Below are 21,371 nucleotides of genomic sequence, written 5' to 3' on the forward strand. Positions count from 1 at the left end.
TTGGAGAGCTAATCCATCAGGTAGGTAAAGTGTGAGGAACAACGCGGGGCAAATGCGATTAAGTGAAACCGGAGTAATCACAATGGCTCTGAACACTTGGCAACCCGGGTCAGAGCCAATCTGATTGCCACCTGCTTTAACCGCGTTAGCACAAACAGCACACAAGCACAAAAATCACACACCAGCGACACATACACAATATCTGCAAGTAAGAGCTCCTCTCATTGCCATCTATAAAAATCTGACACATACAGTAGGAGTGTAACCTTGTTAAGCCTAATCAGATCTGAGGCCCATTCACCGATACGAAAGCAGCACCGCACAATGCTGCTGGGCTAATCAAATCGGTCCAGAGTTAACAGCTAAACCTGGTTTAGCAGATCAATCTGCTTTGTCAATAATGTAATCAGCATCCCACATGTAAAGAAAATAAATTCACTTGCTAATTATATTTTAAGTGAATAACAATTTGTTATGATTTGATGCGTGATGAGGGCTACAAGCTGAGATCCTTGCAAAGACAGGTGTCTCAGGGTATGTATTTGGGTACCTGTAATAGGTCCCACTTCAAAGCCAGTTCCTGTTGTGTGGAGGAGCAGAGGGCTCCTATGGCAGTACTCATGAACTCCTCTGGGTTCAGCTCGGCGAGATGCTCCAGAATGCATAGAGTGGGACCTCGATAATGAGCTTCATCCAGGAAGAGCTTAATGTAAGGAACCATGCCAAGCTCTCGCACTGAAACTGAAACAAGTGTAAATAATCGGGCAAAGAGCTCTTAAAAAAAACAAAAAATTAAAAATCGAACAATGACGTGAATTAAATTCTAATAGATTATAAAATTTAAAAAAGTGTGTTACAATGAAGAGAATATATCCATCTATTTATGTACTGCTTAACCTGTTGTGGTCCTTACTAAATTGGTGAATGGTGGTCTGTTCACTGGTTAATCACAAACTTACAATGGCTGACTGGTGGCGATTTTGTGACACATATTATATATTCAAAAGGGATTCTCTTACAAAAACAAATCAAATAAATGCAGTGAAGGATGGATCGAGTGGAACATTTTCTACCTGTGTTTTTAATTGAGCGCAGCGTAAGGGCGGACACAACTTGTAGCATACAAGTAGTGAGCAACTTGTCGCAATCCTCTCCACTTGGCAGCTGCTCTGCATCTAAGGAATAGACCGGTGCTTCAGAGTTGACATACTAATAATAAGATGAGTTCCCATTTCTATGTTCAAATGACTCATAAGGACACATGCAGTGAATCATTGTTGAACATGTTGCCAATCATGCAATGCTCGCTGTAAAGTGCACTGAAATGACAGCAGAAAGTGAGTCATATACGATGTCTCCTACCTAATTGAGGAGAGGAGAAAATTCCAGCCTTGCGGATGATTTTTGCTCTCCTGCGAAGCTCCCCGAGCAGCAACTCCAAGAGGCCCCATTCACTCAGCATCTCCGCAAGCATGCCACTATGCACTGTCATCCTACACAGGAGACCAACATCTCATTTTTTCCTCCATTCTTAAAGATGGCTATTATTATCCTGGTTGTAATTTGTAGAACGGCACTGCGAGTATACAACACAGCATACTACAACTACAACTCTAAACTACGGCAACCTCTAATGCAAGGTGAGCTGCAGGTTTAAGGAAGCCAAATGTAGGACCTTTTACAGCATTTATAAAGACCTCTTGAAGTGGGACTATCAAATATAGACTCAACTAAACTAAAATGGCATTTTGACTTTTTCTTCATGTTTTCTAGTTTGACACAATTGAACATTTTTAGCATTTTTTATACCTAGGAACAGACAAGGATTAAGTGTAATTTTAAGGGAAGGTTAAGGCTTTTGTTTAAGAATCTCTATGTCCTTTTAAAAAGCTTAAGTGAAATTTCATGAGTCTGTGGTCACACTGGAATGTCCTGGTTACAGTAAGGTAAAGAAAACCAGAATAGTAAGGGTAAATTATTAGTATTAGTTGTGGAGGTGTACTTAACGTTGTGGTCAGTGAGTGCACAAGGTTCACAATGAGCACATTAACAAGCTGGTGGTATAGCCACATTTTTCACCAGATAAAGCAGCATTATGGGCGTGGAGTATATTCTAGTATGTTTTCTAACAAGCATGTATTATACCACCACCAAATTAATATGTGGATTATGCCACAGCTGCCCTAACTGCATTTTCCTAAAAAAAAATCTTATTTTTCAGTTCAAGATTTGAGCCTGCTGGCTCACAATCTATTGTTCTGCAGTAGATTAACTCAGTGATGTTAGACAGGCTTGAGGTGAGGATTCAGTGAAAGTTCTTCTTGGAATAAGGAAAGTAACAAATGCGACCCCCCCCCCCCCCTACCACACCCCCAAACATTGCAATTGGAACAGAAAACAGCCTTCCTGTTCCCACAAAGTTAGTATAATTTCACTAGACAATTGTCGAAAATGTTTTCGTAAATTGAAAAACAAAAATTTTGTGCGATTAGGAGTTCTAGTAACCCTTGTTTGATAAACACATTTGTCCCGATACGTTTGTCTTGTGTTTTTTTCAAAGTAGTGCTGCTTACCTGTGAAAACTTGTAAGAGTCACCACTCCAAACTCTGCTCCCACCACTTCTGCAGCCATTGACCCTGACCAACTCTGCTTCAGGATGCTTAGCACAACGCGCAATACCTCATGAGGGATGTAGTTCAGCTTGAAGATAACCTGCAGAGGACCCAGCATTGGATGGCGAAAACATGTAAACGCGCATATAAAGAACCGTGTGAAAAGACTTACCATCTCGAGCATTGAGAAGAACATTGTTTGGACTGCTGCTGGTTTGCGGTAGACACATGCAGCCAGTTGGGCCATTGTCTGGACGGTCCACTCCAAAAGGAAGAAATTGGCTTTGTCTCTCTCCCAAATCATCTTAAAGGTTCTTAAAATTTGACAGCACAGCTGTGAATCCTCAGACTGCAGCAAGAAGGCCTGCAGCAGATGGAAGGCAGGCATGTTCTTGACTGATGAACCTGAAATAAAAGGTTGAGAATTACGAGCAAAGTTAATATACCGTAGTCAAAAGATAAAATAAATACAATTATTGTGTTAAAATTTTCTCTGGCAAGGTCAATTTAATACAGAAAACACAACCGATAAATTACAAAGAACATTTAACATCAAGCACGCATTCTGTAAACAAATCAAGTTGCACATACTGGGAAAGGTTGAAAACACACACAACACACGCATGAATACAAAAGTAAAAAATAGAAAATAAAATAAAAAAGCATAATCTGCCTTGATGTAGTTTGTTTTCCACCTTGTCAAAATATGAACATAGGCGATAGATTTAGCCAGAAAACACACTGGCGTGTGTTGCGGATAAATATAGAGCTGCTTAGTAATAGGATTCATGTTCACGCTTAAGTTAAATTGCATCAAAACCAAATAAGATCAACACAAGACTCCATGATCCCTGTGTTGGAACAAGAGCTTCTCCTTCATGTGATGGATGATTGCTCTGTGTGTGCGAGTGTGTGCAAATATAGGGCGTGTTTATTACGGGCGTCACATTTCTGAGTCTGCTGGTGGTGCGTGTGCACCCATGATAGATGGTCGCTTGTTGTAGGCCAGCGGTGAATAGATGTGGGGCATCCTAACATTGTTAAAAAGAAAGCCGTCACTTCATCATCCCAGACATAATCACCTCAGCTTCCAGTTAAGCCAAAGGAACGCTGCTTGCCACAGTGGGATGCAGGCGGGGGCAGTGGGGAGTCAAGGTAGGCAGTTGCAACAGTATCAAAGGGGAATCAAGTGAGTAAATGAAATGATGGCCTTAAGCATGTGAGTTGGAACACGACAAAGCAGGATGAGCGGTTACAGTGCGTTGTGTTTTACCTTTGTTGAGGGGCGGCTCAAATTTAAAGCCTGGAGGCTGAGGGTGGCTGACACAAAGAGCCACTTTGAGCTCTGTTTTGCCAAGCAGGGTGAATGAGGCGATGAGCGCCAGCAGCTCCTCCACATAGTGGAACTGATCTTCGGGCACGCCTCCTTCACAGCTTTTGTGGATTGAGCAGCAAGAGAAAAAAATTGAATAGAAGAACTCAAAGGGCAAATCACAATAAATGCATACACCTTGAAATTCCAGATTAATGTTGCTAATTGATCTTGGCTAAAAAAAATTATTAAAAAAAAAAGTCCAACACAGGCTGAACTATATCATAATCACCTCACCGTTTAAGAACGTTTTCAAGGGCTTTGTAGCCATTGTGGGAGTCAAACTCGATGAAGAGGGCTGGATTGAGAGGATATGTGTCTCGAATGAAGCTGAAGACGGCCACAGCCACTTCCGCTAATAGCGGGCCAGCCACTGCTGAGTTGATACGTAACAGATTCTGGATGCATATGCGAATGCAGTTCTTCCCTAAAGAAGAAGACATTGTGAATCTCATTTGTAAAATATTTATTTAAAATTGAATTTTTTTACATCACTTATTGACAAAACAATTACAATATAGCACATCATCTGAAAGATAGCATTATTGCTACATCTACATCATCTTATCGCCTACAGTATTGTTTACTTCCATTATTTATCTTATTTGGTCTCTAAACTGAAAATCTATAGAGAAAGTTCTAAAAGAAAGAAAGAAAGATGGTATGATTCAGTTAATATTTCAATGGTCATTTTGAATGCTTTGTTTTGTTGTGCAGTGAAAAAGTAGGTATCCTGTGTGTGTGTGTGTGTGTGTGTGTGTGTGTGTGTGTGTGTGTGTGTGTGTGTGTGTGTGCGTTTGTTAATGTGGTTTAGACCGACAAATGATCTGACATTTGACCTGGGAAAAGTTGACACTTGTGTTTAGAGCGACACAGGCAGTGTCGGCCTAATTCAAGACTTGTTTTTTAATTTTTTAGGGTCTATAAAAACGTTTTTTTCTGTAAAAAGAGAAAAATATGGGCCTACTACTCAGCTAGGACAATAATTATGCATGAATTCATTTCTAAATATCTTATAAATATGATTTTTTGATCTGTCAGTGTAATCCCCTCGTCTGAGATTTTGTGTGTGTGTGTGACATCCTACTGGCCGTTTTTTGTTATTGCACTTTCACACACACACACAAAAGTACACACAAAGGGGGCGGTGGCATGACGTGTAATGTGGGCGTGAGGTACACTGGATCTCCCGCGAAAGCGTCATGCGTCAACGTGGGATGCAGACAAACACAACGCAGAACTGCACAGTAAGTAACAAGCATATATTCATTGTAAATAAACCCAATTTAATGAGAACACGGTTATTTTTGTTGCGGTGAGGTAATTTCATCAAGGCAGTGCAACTTTTTACGCTGTTTTAGAAAGGTTTCATGATAGAAAATGAAAACTTTTTAATTCGTTTACGTAGATGCCTCGTTCGGTTGTTGCTGGTTATTCAGATATCTAATTTAAACACGTACGTGACGGTTGCTCCACCATAATAATTATCTCATATTAGGACAGGCGGTTGGGACTAAGGATGGATGGATTCATTTTGTCTACGAAGCGGATATTTTGCCGTGTTTTAAAAGTTCACGTAGCGTTAGTTTGCCGTGAACCACGCGAGAACTATACAAGTTTGAATTCTGTGTCGGCAAAATAGCGCTAGCAGGAGAGTTGCCGGTAGCCTCTCAGTACTATATTTTGCTGTGAAACGCGAGAGAACTACAAGTACTAATTCTGCGCCGGCAAAATAGCGCCAGCAGAAGAGTTGCCGGTCTCGCCTTTAACAGCTATCTTGCCGTGAGTCGCGCAAGAACTACAAGTAGGCCTACGAATTCTGCGCCGGCAAAAAACCGCTAGCAGGAAAATGTCCACTGCCTTTTCTCTAACGTTTGTATTTATCTTTAGCCATCTGTTACTTAATTAATGAGCGAGCTTGATCATTTTCACGTATTGACAATTCCGAGGTGACGTCATCTCTCATTGAAAAGCATTAGACTTTGGATCGTTGTAGTTTGATTTGTGAGGATTATTTTGATTTTAAAATATGAGATGTTTATATTATTGTTTATAACAATCATTTAATTTTTTGAATATTTACTTTTTCTTTGGGTACAGAGGCTCTTGATTTAAAAAAGAAAAACATGCCAAGGCAAAGGTGTTTGAATCCAAAAAAAGAAGCAATGCTTTATATCGATACCGGAAGAGACAAACATGGACTTGATGTGAAATACATCAGTGAATTCAAAGGTAAGATACATCTAACAATAACAGTTAACTAAAAAGTGAATCTTCCACCTGACTTCATTATTATTTTTGTCATTACTAGGGAGAGGGGTCTTTGCTTGTGCTTCTTTTGAAAAAGGAAACTTCCTGCTAGAATATCATGGTGCACTTCTAAGCAAACAAGAATGTGAGAGGAGACAGAGATTGTACCATGACAAAATGAAAGCATTCATGTTTGAGTTTCACTTTGACGGAAGAACTTGCTGGTGCGTATTAAGTCCATGCTCCATTTAATTAGTCCATATTAAAAGTCCATAATTTGTTTAGACTCATTAGCTTTGAGTCAAAACCCGAATGGGATCTTAAATCAAGAAAATCAACACTACCGAGTTCTAACTATATAATATTAATAATTGGTTTTCTATTTGAAGTGTTGATGCAGCAACAGAGGATGGGTCACTAGGAAGACTGGTCAATGATGACCACATCAACCCAAATGCCACAATGAAGTATTTAAATGTGCAAGGAAAGCCCCATCTGTGTTTATTTGCGACACGGGACATTGACCCAGGAGAGGAGATTACATATAATTATGGTGACTCTGACTGGCCATGGAGAAGCAAGGTAATCATATCAGAATGTGATGAGTGGTTAGTGATCTGAAAATCTGTATTGACTGAATTAAACTCATGATGTTTGTCAATTTAAACCTCAGGAATCTGGCCAACAAAACACATCCACATCCAAGCTCACCGTGGAGGAAACTACATCTACAGCGCCCACAGATGCTCTGAAATCTTTTCAAGAGGTAAATCATGTACACTATTTTAGTGCTCTTTTACAGTCCATACGCTATGTACAGGTTAGGGTTGTCACAATACTAAAATTTCAAACTCAATATCGATACCCAGGAAAATACTTGATGCTTAATACCTTTCAATACCATACCAAAAGATATACTAATCCTAAAATAACAAAAATAATTAAGACAATCATTTTTTCACATGCAAATAAATAATTTAAACAAATGAAAGAATACGCCATATTAAAAAATGCCACTTTATTCTACGAATGACTGTCTGAGCCTGTCGTATCACTGGTCTTAATTTTCTTTGCGGTTGGAAGTTTTTTTTTGTTTTGTTTTTTAAAGACAAGCATGTCAATGTGCTCCTGTGCCCTTCTTGGCTTGCAAATGAGCCCTGAATTTACTAAAAATGAGGCACAACTTGAAGCAGCAATGCACGAGCACACTAAGCTAACCATGAGGCCGCGGCTAATGGCTAATAATAAAACAACAGTCACTTACTGAGCATAAGTCTAACCGCGGTAGCCAGCTAACGGCTAATAACAAAACAACAAGGCATCTGGCTTTTTCTTGTCCACCAAAACTGGCACGTTTAGCCCTCCTGCCACCACACTGGTCATACTAAGCAGCTGTAAAACATAGCTGAACAAGCAAGGTTGCAGTGTGGGCTCTCCTGGGTGCGGGAGCCTGTCTTCCGAGGCAGCGATGCTAGTGGAGTGTGCACGGCTGACGCTGCAGGAACGCTACCATGTATCGATAGTATTGATACCATTACAAAGAGATATTGTATCCGGATACGACGTGTTTGAAAAGTATTGATACTTTTGACAACCCTATTAAAAGTACACAACGTTGAATGGATTTTAACGCCATCTTTAACTCTTAAAAAACAGACAAAGTTTACCACTCATACATGTCTGTGTTAAATGTTTCCTTCCTGTCTCTTTTGCAGCATTCTGACGCAGAGAAGTCTGCCCAAACCTCCAGAGTTGAACACATTAAACAGGTACATGTAGTTGTTCAATAGATTTCAACGCCATCTGGCAGTTAAAAACTGTATGCATATTTCTGCACTTTCAGTGAATTTGTAATCAAACATCATTTCTGTGTGTATTGTCTCTGTATTTTTCTCTTTCAGTGCATGATGGAGACAAGGCACTCCTCAATGAGTTTGAGCCAGAATGACCTGAGTCCACCGCACAATAGTTCTCAAAAGGTAAATTACTTTATCACTAATGAGTGTCATTTAGCATCCAACTACAGTAATTGTTTGCAGTGCTCTATCAAGTTACCAGTAATATTTTGGTGTACAGAGAAACTTATTGAAGGCTTGATAATATTTTGAATGGACCGAGTGTATGTGTGCGTGTGTTATCACCCAGATTTATTGTGTATTGGACTGACACATTTCGTGATAGTATTTTCAAGTTTTAAGTCACAACCTCATCCATAGGTTTGAATGTGTGTGTGTGTGTTGTGTCCAAGTATGGCATAGACTGACACTGGCATACACTGACTTTCGCCGAGAAAGCATTTCCTGTAGAAGTTGTCGCACTCACCTACTTGTGTGTGTGTGTGTTCACATAATCTCATGGTTTAGAGGGACATTTAACCTCATTGTATCTTTAAGTCTTACAGTCACCCAATATCACCTTTCTGTGGAGTTGAATCACTATACATACAGTATATAAATATACTTGGTAGGCTATTGTTTAAATGACCTAACATAAACTCTGTGTTTCTTGATCCTGCATCACTCTGAATCAGCAACGTAATGTAAAGCGTTGTCTCAATGAAGGTATGTCTATGTTTAATGTTTCCTTCCTGTCTCTTTTGCAGCATTCTGACGCAGAGAGGTCAGCCCAACCCTCAGAGGTTGAAGATATTGAACAGGTACATGTGGTTGTTAAATGGATATCAATGCCATCTGGCAATTAAAAACTGTCAAAGTTTACCGCTCATGCATATTTCTGGAACTTGAAACAAATTTGTAATCAAACAGTCTGATGGCACCTGTGTGTATTGTCTTTTTATTTTTCTCTTTCAGTGCATGATGGAGACAAGGCACTCCTCAATGAGTTTGAGCCAGAGTGACCTGAGTCCAGTACGTCGTGAGCCACTCAACAATTCTCAAAAGGTAAATTACTTTATCACTAATGAGTGTCATTTAGCATCCAACTACAGTAATTGTTTGCAGTGCTCTATCAAGTTACCAGTAATATTTTGGTGTACAGAGAAACTTATTGAAGGCTTGATAATATTCTGAATAGACCGAGTGTGTGTGTGTGTGTGTGTGTTATCACCTAGATTTATTGTGTATTGGACTGACACATTTCATGATAGTATTTTCAAGTTTTAAGTGACAACCTCATCCATAGGTTTGAATGTGTGTGTGTGTGTTGTGTCCAAGTATGGCATAGACTGACACTGGCATACACTGACTTTCGCCGAGAAAGCATTTGCTGTAGAAGTTGTCGCACTCACCTACTTGTGTGTGTGTGTGTTCACATAATCTCATGGTTTAGAGGGACATTTAACCTCATTGTATCTTTAAGTCTTATAGTCACCCAATGTCACCTTTCTGTGGAGTTGAATCACTATACCTGTACATACAGTATATAAATATACTTGGTAGGCTGTTGTTTAAATGACCTAACATAAACTCTGTGTTTCTTGATCCTGCATCACTCTGAATCAGCAACGTAATGTAAAGCGTTGTCTCAATGAAGGTATGTCTATGTTTAATGTTTCCTTCCTGTCTCTTTTGCAGCATTCTGATGCAGAGAGGTCAACCCAACCCTCAGAGGTTGAAGATATTGAACAGGTACATGTGGTTGTTAAATGGATATCAATGCCATCTGGCAATTAAAAACCGACAAAGTTTACCGCTCATGCATATTTCTGCAACTTGAAACAAATTTGTAATCAAACAGTCTGATGGCACCTGTGTGTATTGTCTTTTTATTTTTCTCTTTCAGTGCATGATGGAGACAAGGCACTCTTCAATGAGTTTGAGCCAGAGTGACCTGAGTCCAGTACGTCGTGAGCCACTCAACAATTCTCAAAAGGTAAATTACTTCATCATTAATGAGTGTCATTTAGCATCCAACTACAGTAATTGTTTGCAGTGCTCTATCAAGTTACCAGTAATATTTTGTTGTACAGAGAAACTTTTTGAAGGCTTGATAATATTTTGAATAGACCGAGTGTTTGTGTGTGTTATCACCTAGATTTATTGTGTATTGGACTGACACATTTCGTGATAGTATTTTCAAGTTTTAAGTCACAACCTCATCCATAGGTTTGAATGTGTGTGTGTGTGTGTGTGTTGTGACCAAGACTGACACTGGCATACACTGACTTTCGCCGAGAAAGCATTTGCTGTAGAAGTTGTCGCACTCGCCTACTTGTGTGTGTGTGTGTTCACATAATCTCATGGTTTAGAGGGACATTTAACCTCATTGTATCTTTAAGTCTTACAGTCACCCAATGTCACCTTTCTGTGGAGTTGAATCACTATACATACAGTATATCAATATAATTGGTAGGCTGTTGTTTTTGAAATTACCTAACATAAACTCAATGTTTCTTGATCCTGCATCACTCTGAATCAGCAATGTGATGTAAAGCGTTGTCTTTATGAAGGTATGTCTATGTTTAATGTTTCCTTCCTGTCTCTTTTGCAGCATACCGACACAGAGAGGTCCGCCCAACCATTAGAGGTTGAAGGTATTGAACAGGTATATATGGTTGTTAAATAAATTTCAACGCCATCTGGCAATTAAAAACTGTCAAAGTCATGCATATTTCTGCAACTTCAGTGAATTTGTAGTAATTAAACAGTCTGATTACACCTGTGTGTATTTTCTCTGTATTTTTTTTTTCAGTGCATGATGGAGACAAGTGACTCCACGTTGACCTTGTGCCAGGGTGACCTTAGTCCAGCACTTGAGCCTCAGACCAGTTCTCAAAAGGTAAATTACTTCTTCTTTAATGAGTGTAATTAAAAGTACAATTACAGTTAACGGTCAACAATTGTTTCCTGTGCATGTCAAGTCATCAGCAATATTTTTGTGCTCTGAGAAACTTCATTGGATGCTTGATAATTGAAGTCAGAGTTTGTACATATTTGTTCATCTAAGTTTTTTTTCTGCTAGCAATCCCATATGCTTATTAAATATTTTGCTAACACTTTTTAAATAAATACCCCCCCCCCCCCCCAGGACTGTTGGAAACACCTTCTTGAGGTCTCAACACTGTCACCCTTTGACAAGTGTGTTCTATGCTTGGGACATATATCTTCTTTTACATGGACTGGATACAGATGCAAAGGTAAACCATATATTGATAGCATTGCTTTGAGTCCAAATTTAGACGATACAGCCAGAAACCAAACAAATGATGCCATTGGCCACCGAACAGTTGTCTGCATTGTGGACATGATGTAACAATTTAATTACTGGCAACTCTTCTTACACAATATAAAATACAGCACTGATTGGTACAGAGAAGAAAATTGTTTAAAGAAGTTATGTTGAAACTGTAACTGGCACTGTTTGTTTGACCCAACATTTTCTAACTCTGTTCACAGCATGTTCAAGAGTCTGGCATCTGTCCTGCTACAGACGAAAGAAAGCAGAGGATGAAATATTAGACTCGGATGAGGAGCAGAACTCTGGAAGCAAATATGTCCCTGATTCAGATGAGGATTCAGATTCAAGCATGACTTTGGTGCCTCATCAGTCTAAAGTACGACAGAAGGAAGGAATACCAGCCTTACCCACTAACAACTCTAACAGTTTGGACACACATTTTCCAAATGACGCTGGCACATCAAAATGTTTGCTCACAGATGTCATTGCTGGCGAAACGTCAGATTCAGAAATTTCTAGCAAAGACTCATCAAATAAGCATGTGAAGAACAAAGATAAAAAATCTCTAGAACATCTCAATTTGACCAATAGAAATTACTGTTTTGTTTGTGGTAAGCCACAAAGCAGACTGACTCGCCACCTGAAAGTACACATGTCTCACCCAGAAGTTTCATATGCATTTTACCTCCCTGGTCACTCTCAGGAGCGCAAGACTTTGTTTGAAAAAATGCGAAACAGAGGAAACTTTCATCATAACATTGCCATACTCCAAGGTGAAAATGGACAATTAAAAGTGAAAAGGGTGCTAAAATCTACTGCAGTGGCTGGAAACTTTGTGCATTGTATGCACTGCCAGGGCTTATACGCACGCAAAGAACTGTGGAGACATGTCCGAAGATGTTCGTTAAGGCCAGAAAATCGCAATCTGGATAAACAAGCTGGAAGAGCCAGAGTTCTGTGTTTTGCTACAGCCCAAGATACCGTATTCAGTCAACACTTCTCGAGTGGAATGTGGAAGCTTCTTACCACAATGAAGACGGATGACATTGGCCTTGCTGTACGAAATGACCTATCTATTGTTCATTTGGCCCAGTCCCTGTACAATAAACATGGTCAAGATCCCACAAAGTACAAACATATTCGACAAAAGCTCCGAGAAGTGGGACGACTGCTGGTATGTCTGCGAGCAAACTACTCTGTACACAGCCTGGAGGAAGCCATAAAGCCCTCAAACTCTCAAACAGTTGTTCAAGCAGTAAAGCAAGTTGCTGGATTTGACGAAGAAAGCCTCTCCTACCATACACCAAGCCTGGCTTTGAAATTGGGGCACACACTAAACAAAATCTGCGACATCATTCATTGTCGTGCACTAATGGCAGAAGATGCAGCACTGATGAAGGCAACTGAAACATTTAGGAAACTATATACCTCCAAGTGGTGTGAGTTGATTTCCAACAAAGCTCTGAGCACATTGAGCAGTGCCAAGTATAATAAGCCAACAACACTGCCCTTTACAGAGGATATCCAGGTACTTCACCAGTACCTTCAGAAGACTGCTGACAGTGCTGTTAGTAACTTGATGGAGGAAGCAACACCGAAAAACTATGCTGAAATTGAAATTGAAGGTGAGTGTTCAGAATGTCAGATGATCATGTTTAGTAGGGGTGGGAAAATATGGGTACCTCAAGATTTGATTCACTTCCGATGCATCATTAGTACATTTGTATTTTTAAAACAATTGCAGAACTCAAGGAAGAGCAAAGATTTATATTTCATACTGACTTTTATTAAAGTGGCAAGGCAACCTGGTTTACAATAGTGTGTCAACACACATTTCAAAAAGTGCCAATGGCAGCGTTTGCTGTAACAAATGTTTAACTTCTCCCAGTGCAATATGCAGAAGACAACAGTGGCTTTTTATTTTTATGTAAACTTTAAAAATCTATTTTTAGTATCGGTAACTCTGAATCGAAGCAGAATCTTTTTAATACGACGATTGATGCATGAAAAAAAATCAATTATCGTTCTCACCCCTACTACTAGATGTGGCATCCTTTCCATCTTGCATCTGTTACAGCTGTACTTCTGGCCAATTCTAAAACTTGATGCCTTGGGGTCTGATGCCTCACTGATCTTTTATTATGACTATCTTTTTCTAGGTAACTTATCATTCAGTGAGAATGAAAATAATGAAGGCAGTGACTCAGAGGGCAGCGGCACAGAGGTCGGAGGACCACTTTGTGAAGATGGCAAAGACCTGGATCCAGCCTCAGACTCTATGATCCTTGAGCAGGAACAGAACTCTGGTGGCCAAGGTAGGTTCTCTGTCTACTTTACAAATTTTCTCTCAGCAGACGGGGCAACAAAGGCCGCCCGGTATCAGTATTTGTTGATGAGACAATTTTCACATGTCGTTTTTGTTTTTACCAGATAAGCTGTCACATGTGACGTCTACAGTAGGAGACACAGTCCCTTCAACTGGCGGTAAGACAAGCTTTAGGATCTTTGGATTATGTTATGAAAATATGCAATGATGTAAGGCCTCCTGAGCAATGAAATGAGCTAAAAAAAAACATAAAATAAAGTCACGTAACTGCTTAAGACTAGATGCAGTCGGTAATGGTCTTTTCTTTTGCCATCCTGCAGCCACACAATAGCCTGCATTAGGCCATAAATAATGGCTGTGGAGAGTACTATCTACTTCCTGTTTTTGTGTTGCAGCCACTGTAATTGACAAATAATCTGTGACATTAGTTAGACTTACCTTCTGATTGTTCAAGTATCTGTAAATATATATATATATATATATATATATATGTATTTTTTGTTTTGTTTACTTACAGTCCTCTCAGGAAAAGACGATGCTGATCAAGAAAGTGAGGCAAGGAGACAGCCAAAGAAAATGTGGAGCAAAGCCGAGGTCGCTGCAGTGATGCGACATTTTGGAAGCCACATAAAAAAAGGAAAACTTGCCTCCAAAGTTGAATGCAGCCAGTGTAAGCGGGCAGAGGACCCTGTGCTGTCACAACGGACTGTACAGAATATTAGAGACTTTGTGAGAAACCGAATAACCACAGCCAAAAGGCAGGCCCAGAAGAGACGGTAAACCTATTTGCTGGTATCTCACTGAGCAACGAATGCTTGCGAACATAGAGAATTTGGAGTTTTTGTCGGGATTCATAAAAGGTTGCAGAAATGTTCAGTTTTCACTTGTCAGTTTTTCCTGTCGCAAAGTTTTTTTTTAACATGTTCAGACAGTTTTTCACTTTTTGCAAGCATCTTCTGAAACCTTTTATGAACCGTGACAAAAAAAAAACAAATTTGCTATTTACCCAAGCATTCATCACTCAGTGAGATACCAGCATGAGAGTTTCATTTAAAACTAAATTCAGGGAACTTTTTATTTATGTATTTAATTATATTTTCACTTAATGCTTCAGACACTAAGAACTCCCTGCACTTTTTCTCTTAGAAATTAAAACAAAAATCTTAAGGGAGATCTGAAGTATATGCCACAAAGGAGGTGGGACTTACGACTTCTGTAGGTCACACACACGCTGTTTCTGGTTACTGTTGCAACATAAGGGTGGAAGTGCGAGTATGGGGCACGGCCTATATGGCGCTACAATAACTGGTATCAGCGTAGGTGTGTGACTTACGGAAGTTGCAAGTCCCGCTTTCCCCGTGGCATATACCCCATTTACTTGCCTAATTTTCAATTGACCTTAACACAAGCTAATGACCCTGGCAGCACCCAGCACTTTTTGTTAGCAAATAGACCAATTTGTTTTAAAACTTAATGTTTAAAATTGAACTAAAAGCCTTTAACAAATTTGAAAGTTATAAACATGCTTAATAGCATTTCAACATTTAAAAAAATATTAATTTTGACCCCATTTTTTTATTTTGCTACAAATGAATATCAGCTCCAAATGTGGTTATTGGCCTCTTTGACTACAAATAATCAGTATGGTGTCGGCACTGTCTATCACTAACTACTACTATAAACTCTATATTGGAATATTAAACTACAAGGCTCTGAATTTTCAGTAGGATAAAAATGGCACACCAACACGTAGTGCGTAGTGGCTCGGAACACCTTGATTAGAAAGGACTTTGTAGAAAACAGTGTACAGTGTCTAGACCAGTCATACTTGTTAATAAAACATCTGTGTTTACTTTAATTTAGATTGCGTTTGTATGTTTTTACGTTTGTGATATTACAGCTTGGTAAGTGTGGGGTTGCTAATTTCTGAGGTTTAAAGGAGCCTGTGTCATTAAATAGACACTTTCCTACATTCTTTGTGCAGTTGCGTCTTAATTTGTGTGGCTGCAAATGTGAGGTAATTGTCTTTTTAAAGTCTCAATAATGTTGATGCTCATTACTGTCGTATTTTTTGTATTAGTCATGAAGAAACACTTACAGGGGTGAATTCATCATCCATCTATATCCAATTGCTCTCTTTTGGTTCTGTTCACCTAATGCATAGTGGTATCAGGTGGTGTATTTATGTTAATTTTGGGTGGTGGGGGGCGTGACTACCTTGTCCCTTTAAAGTCACCTTAATCCTGTTTTGTCCTTGTAAACCACAATTCAAGTGTCGTCCCAAACCACCATTTTGTCAGGTCTGATATCTCAGGTTGTTAACCTCTTTTCTAAGCTCTGAAGGGTGCTAAATTCTTCTCAATTTTTTTGAAGTGATTTAGCCTTACTCCCATCATTCTAAACCCTTTTAAAAGGTGTGTCAACTTAAATCACCACCGGGCCTGTTTCTGAAATTTGTCAGTCTATACCATATAAACAGGTATGTGTGTGTGTGTGTGTGTGTGTGTGTGTGTGTGTGTGTGTGTGTGTGTGTGTGTGTGTGTGTGTGTGTTGTTTTTTTTTCTTCACTGGAATGGCATATTGGACATGTACTGGATTTAAATGACAAAAAATATATAAAAGAGGAAGAAAATACTGCTCAGTTTTGGAAAGAAAAAAGTGCTTGTATACCACAGTGCCCCAGTTGGTGCCAAATGAGCCCTCATATGAATCTTTCTTGCAATAAATTGCAAATCTGAACTGTGGTCATATGTTTTTGTAGAACTAATTACTGTAACAATAATGAATAGCGTGAATAAATACTTCTTTGCTATTTAAATGAATGAATCCACTCTCTGTCCAGCCTGTCTTGTGGTGAACTTTCAGTTCAAATGGAAGCATACAGTAAGTTCAATATTTGTCTCACCGAGTAGGTTAGGAACAGTGTTGCTCGTGGCTACAGCAGAAACCACCCTAAGGACACGGGAGGCCTGATGCCTCCACGAGATGCTTGTCTGGTCCCAGAGTGACGTAAGCCCGATGATAAGGCACTGCAGCTCCTGGGTCTCTACTAGCCGCTCCACATTGACTGGCTGCCTACATAGCTGGAGGAGAACCTAAAAAAGATGGAAGGGTTTGAGGAACGTTATGAAGGGTAGTACGTATAAAGTCAGACGCACTCTAATGTCAAGGGGAGAAGTAAAGTCATGTTCACCTGTGTTAGAGGCTCCTGAAAGCTCTCTTTTATGGTTAAGTCCTCCTTGGGTGGGATGCACACGAGCAGGTACAAACATTTCACAAGAACAGCAGGAAATTCTGGATTTAAAGATGACAATATCACCTACAAACACAAATGTAGTGTTAAGAAATGTAAACTTTTTTGTTATTTAATATATGCATTTGTCAACTGAGAAAATATTTTAATTGATTTGATTTGGGTGAAGACGTCATGCTACAATGATTATTATAAAAGTACAAGAATGGACTTATTAGATACACCTGGACAATCTAATGTGATATGCTACAAGAGTTGTATAAAAAAGAAAGATAACAATGTTGAGTTTTGATTGACATTGTCAGAGGGGTATTAATTTAACAGTATGAGTATTATGAGTTTAAAAGTTTCAGTAAAACTGTCAGTCAGTTTCAGTGCCAATCATGCCTGTGCATATTTCTAGTGTTACATTATTTATAATACACTGCTGAGATTACATATTTTCACTTTTTTAATTTCCCTAGTTCCATTAAAAATGTATACTCTGCAAATAACGTAAATGTTTCGTTTTGTATCGTGTTGTTATAAAGTTGACTGACCACTCAACACTTTGCCAGCAAAGCAACTTCACTTGGATTGCATTAGATTGCACAAGTTTAGTCATTAAAATGTCTGGAAGGTGTATAGCTTACAAATAAGGAAGTCATCTCTACTAAATTATGTGAGCAAAACAGGGAACTAAAAAAAAGAAAAAACGTACCGAGCTGTCAGCAGTTAGCAGCAACAAAGATTTTAGCAACAGCCATCCTGGACAGCTTGTCTGCTCGTGTTCCCTCTGGAAAAATCGCACAACTTCCTCACGAGCATTCTCTGGAAACACCAAAAAATTCAACGTGCCATTACTGCCATATGAATAGTACGCAAGCATATTCTTTTTGAGAAAACCAGCAAATAAATGAAAGACAATGGCTGTTGCATTGACAATTGAAAGAGCTACTATAAAAAGCTTCCTCATTATAGAAAAACTTAAAAGCTAGGAGTATAAAGAGACGTCCTAATAATGTAGAAATGTTGTAGTTTATTGCAAGGTCCAAGAGTCAAAATTATATATATATATATTTTTTTTTTTTTAGGTTTAACTTAAACATTTTGTAAAAGGTTTGATCTATTTTATTCTTGAGGGTGCATTTTGGTGTTTGATGGTATTGCAATCAAGTTCTTAAACACCAAAGCCAGCCTTGCATGCCTGCCTATGGACTACATTACTAAGATCTATTCTCATGCTTCATTATTTGATGTCTCAATTCAATCATTTATCCATATAATGTAACTTTAAAACAAGTATGTGCATTGACTTGCCACTCTGAGGAACATGAATGACAGTAAATAGTAAAAGGCCATAAAGATGTGTGGATTAGAACGACAGCACAGACAAAAAGCAGAAGTAAAGAGAGAGGCAGAAAGTCCCTAAAATTGTGACTCCAGCAACTATGATGGACCATATCTGGGGAAGGTTGGGGGGATGTTAGGAGTCTTTACCTGCAGGCCTTTCCGCAAGCCTGTTGTGGATGTTATGGATGAAGATGTCAGTAGTGAGAGCTGCAAGTCCCTTTAAATCCAATCCCTCAAGCCCTCCGCCTTCCTCGCATACCTGCCATCAAGCAAAGACAGCCCATTATAATATTGATTACACAAACACACATGCGTAATAATAATTAACTGAATTAATCAGAAGCTTTCACTGCCCTCTCGTAACAAGATGCGGCCAAACAGAAGGTGCTTTATTCGAAGGTAGTACATTATAAGTAACCGGCTGGCCTGCCACTATGTTCTCTTTCACTTCCATAAGAGGATATCGTATTTCACTGAGTGTGCTGTTATGTAAATCTCTGAATGCTGGTCATGAGGCTTACACATAAGGCACACCCACATGCAATCTAAGACAGAATTCCAAGTAAAGGCTCAAACAAGTCCCATTGCACAGGAAGAAACCAAGAGCAGGCCCAAAACTTAGTGTCACAACCTGACAACTACTACTACCCACTGTTGATTAAAAATAATAATAATTTTAATGGACTATGTAGCTTTTGAGATTTAGAACAACAAAAATCATCCATACAATGTGATTTTTTGGGTAATTTCTTGTGTAATTGTGTTATAATATTAACCTTGCCAGCAAGATGAATTCTCGCGGTATTTGTGAGTTCACAAACTCCGGAGAATACATCTTGTACTGCTCCTGCTGATACGTTTGCAGCCCTTTGGAACATTTGTTTTTTGAATGTGTGTACACCAAGACATTTTGGAAAGCATTTCAGCGCTGGATTTTGGAGGAAAATGATTCACTAACACTGGATTTCAAGAATATTAAGTTTGGGATTGTAACACAAGACTGAACAAGGGAAATGATGATCAATACTTGGATAATAATGGCAAAACAATTTATTCATAAATGTAGATTTATTAAATGTCGACCTTTGTTTTTGATTTATTGTAAGGAAATTGAAGAGTTTGGAAGGACATTGAGGAGGGTGAAGACGAAGCAAGCCTTGCCTTATTTAATAACTTAAAAAGTTTACTGTCCGATTAGACCTTTTGTTTTTTTGTGTTTTGTTTTGTTTTTGTTTTGTTTTGAGTGTTTTCTTTTTCTTGTGTCATCTCGCTGCAATTAAATCTGTTCTCGCAAAATTACTCACTGTTTCCTTGTTGAATTTGAACAGCTAGAGGCGCTTTGTGCATTTATCTGGTAAAGATGTTCGTGCTTTCCCTCCCCCCCTCTCTCAAACGAGACGGAAGACGGCATTTTCATCCGTTGCGTTGATTGGTCAAACGAGCAAGATGCCGCATCGTCCAATCAGCTCAAAGTATTGTACAGCAAGTTCCTCCTTTCTCGGACAGATCTGCGGAGTGAAGTCCTAGATTGATAATGTGAAGAACTCCCTCGAGTGAATCACAATTATCAATCTGGCTTCCAAGGTTATTATAATATGGCTCCTGGATTTTGGATGATTTTCTTTTTTTGTGTTATTCTAAAAAAAATTAATAAATAAATAAAAAAATTCTTACGGGATTCTCAAGTAAAAACTGATTTAAAGATTGATAACTTAATACAGATTGCTGTAGTGGGATACAAGGCTGTGGCCCTCGCAATAATTATGAAAAAGACTTAAACTTATCATCTTTAAAGTAATGTGTGATGCATTTCTCAAAATAGTTATGCTACTTAATTGCTTGATGGATTGGTTTTACTGTGTTTAATAAAGTCGACAAATAGTGGCCCTTGCTTCCTTCAATATTCTGTATTCTGTATTATTAATTTATTAATACCAAGCAAAGCCTGGAGCTTTAGCATTTCATGTGACAATTGAGCAAACAGTAGAGATAAATACATGGAGGTCAAACATGTTGGTTAAGGGCTGAGTGATGGAATCGGCTAAAGGCCAAACATCTGACTGTCACTTTATGTTATCTGGATTGATTCGAGAATCCTGTTTTGTTACTTTAACCTTTGCAACACTGCTTCTAAATTGCATTTAAAGCACTACTGGTAATTGAAATATTCCTATTCAGTAAGGATAGCTGACAAGTGAGGGCGACAATATGTAAATGGGGTTAATACCTGTATGTAGAGAGGCAGGACTCTGACTAGATGCTCATGCCTCTTCTCCGAAGGGGCCACGTCACATTTGTGGTCCAAACTTGAGTAGTGGTATATCTCAAGTTCATGCAGCTGTTCACGTAGCAAGTCAGAGAGCAGAGTGTCCCGACAGGCTTTCTTCACATCCAACTCGACAGAGACCGATAACTCCCCTGAAGCACTCAGCTCGCCTGTTTCTTTATTGACCCTCTCCCCTTTTACGCTGTCATCCTGGAGAGGAACACAAAGACAACATTCAGAAATACACAGCCTCTTCAATCATCTAATTATGAAAAATTCTCTACACTTAATCAAATTAACTTGACACACCCCATTCCCATTGGAAAAAAATGAGCTAAAAAACAATCCTCACAGAAGCAAAATGACTAGCAGTCATGTGCCACTTAGATCTCACTTAGATCATTCACCCAGATCTGCATGAAATTTGTGATTCACTGAATTCCAATTAGGATAACTGGAAGCACAAAATTACCGCAATGTCAACTTTCATGACACATGCCCACAAGTCCTCTAAAAATAGCGGACTTCTTAAAAATGTCAGAGATTCACATTCTCTCTCTCTCTCTCTCTCTCTCTCTCTGTCTCTGTATATATATATATATATATATATATATATATATATATATATATGTATATACATACAAATATATATATACATATTTATATATACATACATATATATATATACATACATACATATACATACATACATATATACATACATATATACATACATATATATATATATATATATATACATATATATATATATATATATATATATATATATATATATACATACAAATATATATATACATACATA

The 21,371-nt window shown here is 38.7% G+C and overlaps 2 protein-coding genes and 1 long non-coding RNA gene across 9 annotated transcripts in view; 2 read left to right on the forward strand and 1 right to left on the reverse strand.

The window, feature by feature from the left end:
- wdfy4 (WDFY family member 4) overlaps positions 1 to 21,371 on the reverse strand; it is a 61,911-nt gene that overhangs the window by 36,639 nt on the left and 3,901 nt on the right. For all 6 annotated transcript variants that reach the window (XM_077581985.1, XM_077581986.1, XM_077581981.1 and 3 more), the window contains 12 exons: positions 20,510 to 20,758; positions 18,430 to 18,541; positions 17,651 to 17,760; positions 16,891 to 17,016; positions 16,603 to 16,792; positions 4,223 to 4,412; positions 3,887 to 4,047; positions 2,786 to 3,018; positions 2,574 to 2,713; positions 1,363 to 1,493; positions 1,074 to 1,175; positions 551 to 741 (listed from right to left, as the gene is read on the reverse strand). In XM_077581985.1, coding sequence (XP_077438111.1) covers positions 551 to 741; positions 1,074 to 1,175; positions 1,363 to 1,493; positions 2,574 to 2,713; positions 2,786 to 3,018; positions 3,887 to 4,047; positions 4,223 to 4,412; positions 16,603 to 16,792; positions 16,891 to 17,016; positions 17,651 to 17,760; positions 18,430 to 18,541; positions 20,510 to 20,758 — 1,935 coding nt within the window. The remainder of the gene's footprint in view (positions 1 to 550; positions 742 to 1,073; positions 1,176 to 1,362; positions 1,494 to 2,573; positions 2,714 to 2,785; positions 3,019 to 3,886; positions 4,048 to 4,222; positions 4,413 to 16,602; positions 16,793 to 16,890; positions 17,017 to 17,650; positions 17,761 to 18,429; positions 18,542 to 20,509; positions 20,759 to 21,371) is intronic.
- On the forward strand, positions 4,750 to 7,995 carry LOC144061567 (uncharacterized). 2 transcript variants are annotated; one of them, XR_013296209.1, is made up of 6 exons: positions 4,750 to 5,232; positions 6,086 to 6,217; positions 6,297 to 6,459; positions 6,625 to 6,817; positions 6,909 to 7,001; positions 7,951 to 7,995. It is a non-coding gene; the product is annotated as an uncharacterized LOC144061567 (long non-coding RNA). The 2 variants fall into 2 exon arrangements; XR_013296208.1 differs by lacking the exon at positions 4,750 to 5,232 and having other exon boundaries at positions 5,916 to 6,217.
- Positions 8,132 to 15,173, forward strand: LOC144061959 (uncharacterized). Its single transcript, XM_077582922.1, has 12 exons — positions 8,132 to 8,214; positions 8,838 to 8,891; positions 9,046 to 9,135; positions 9,769 to 9,822; positions 9,977 to 10,066; positions 10,685 to 10,738; positions 10,886 to 10,972; positions 11,222 to 11,330; positions 11,590 to 12,996; positions 13,531 to 13,686; positions 13,802 to 13,855; positions 14,215 to 15,173. The coding sequence occupies exons 1-12, from the start codon at positions 8,140 to 8,142 to the stop codon at positions 14,475 to 14,477; spliced, it is 2,493 nt and encodes an 830-aa protein (XP_077439048.1). The 5' UTR covers positions 8,132 to 8,139; the 3' UTR covers positions 14,478 to 15,173.

Source organism: Vanacampus margaritifer, chromosome 12 (genome assembly GCF_051991255.1).
Source record: "Vanacampus margaritifer isolate UIUO_Vmar chromosome 12, RoL_Vmar_1.0, whole genome shotgun sequence".
Classification (NCBI taxonomy): domain Eukaryota; kingdom Metazoa; phylum Chordata; class Actinopteri; order Syngnathiformes; family Syngnathidae; genus Vanacampus; species Vanacampus margaritifer.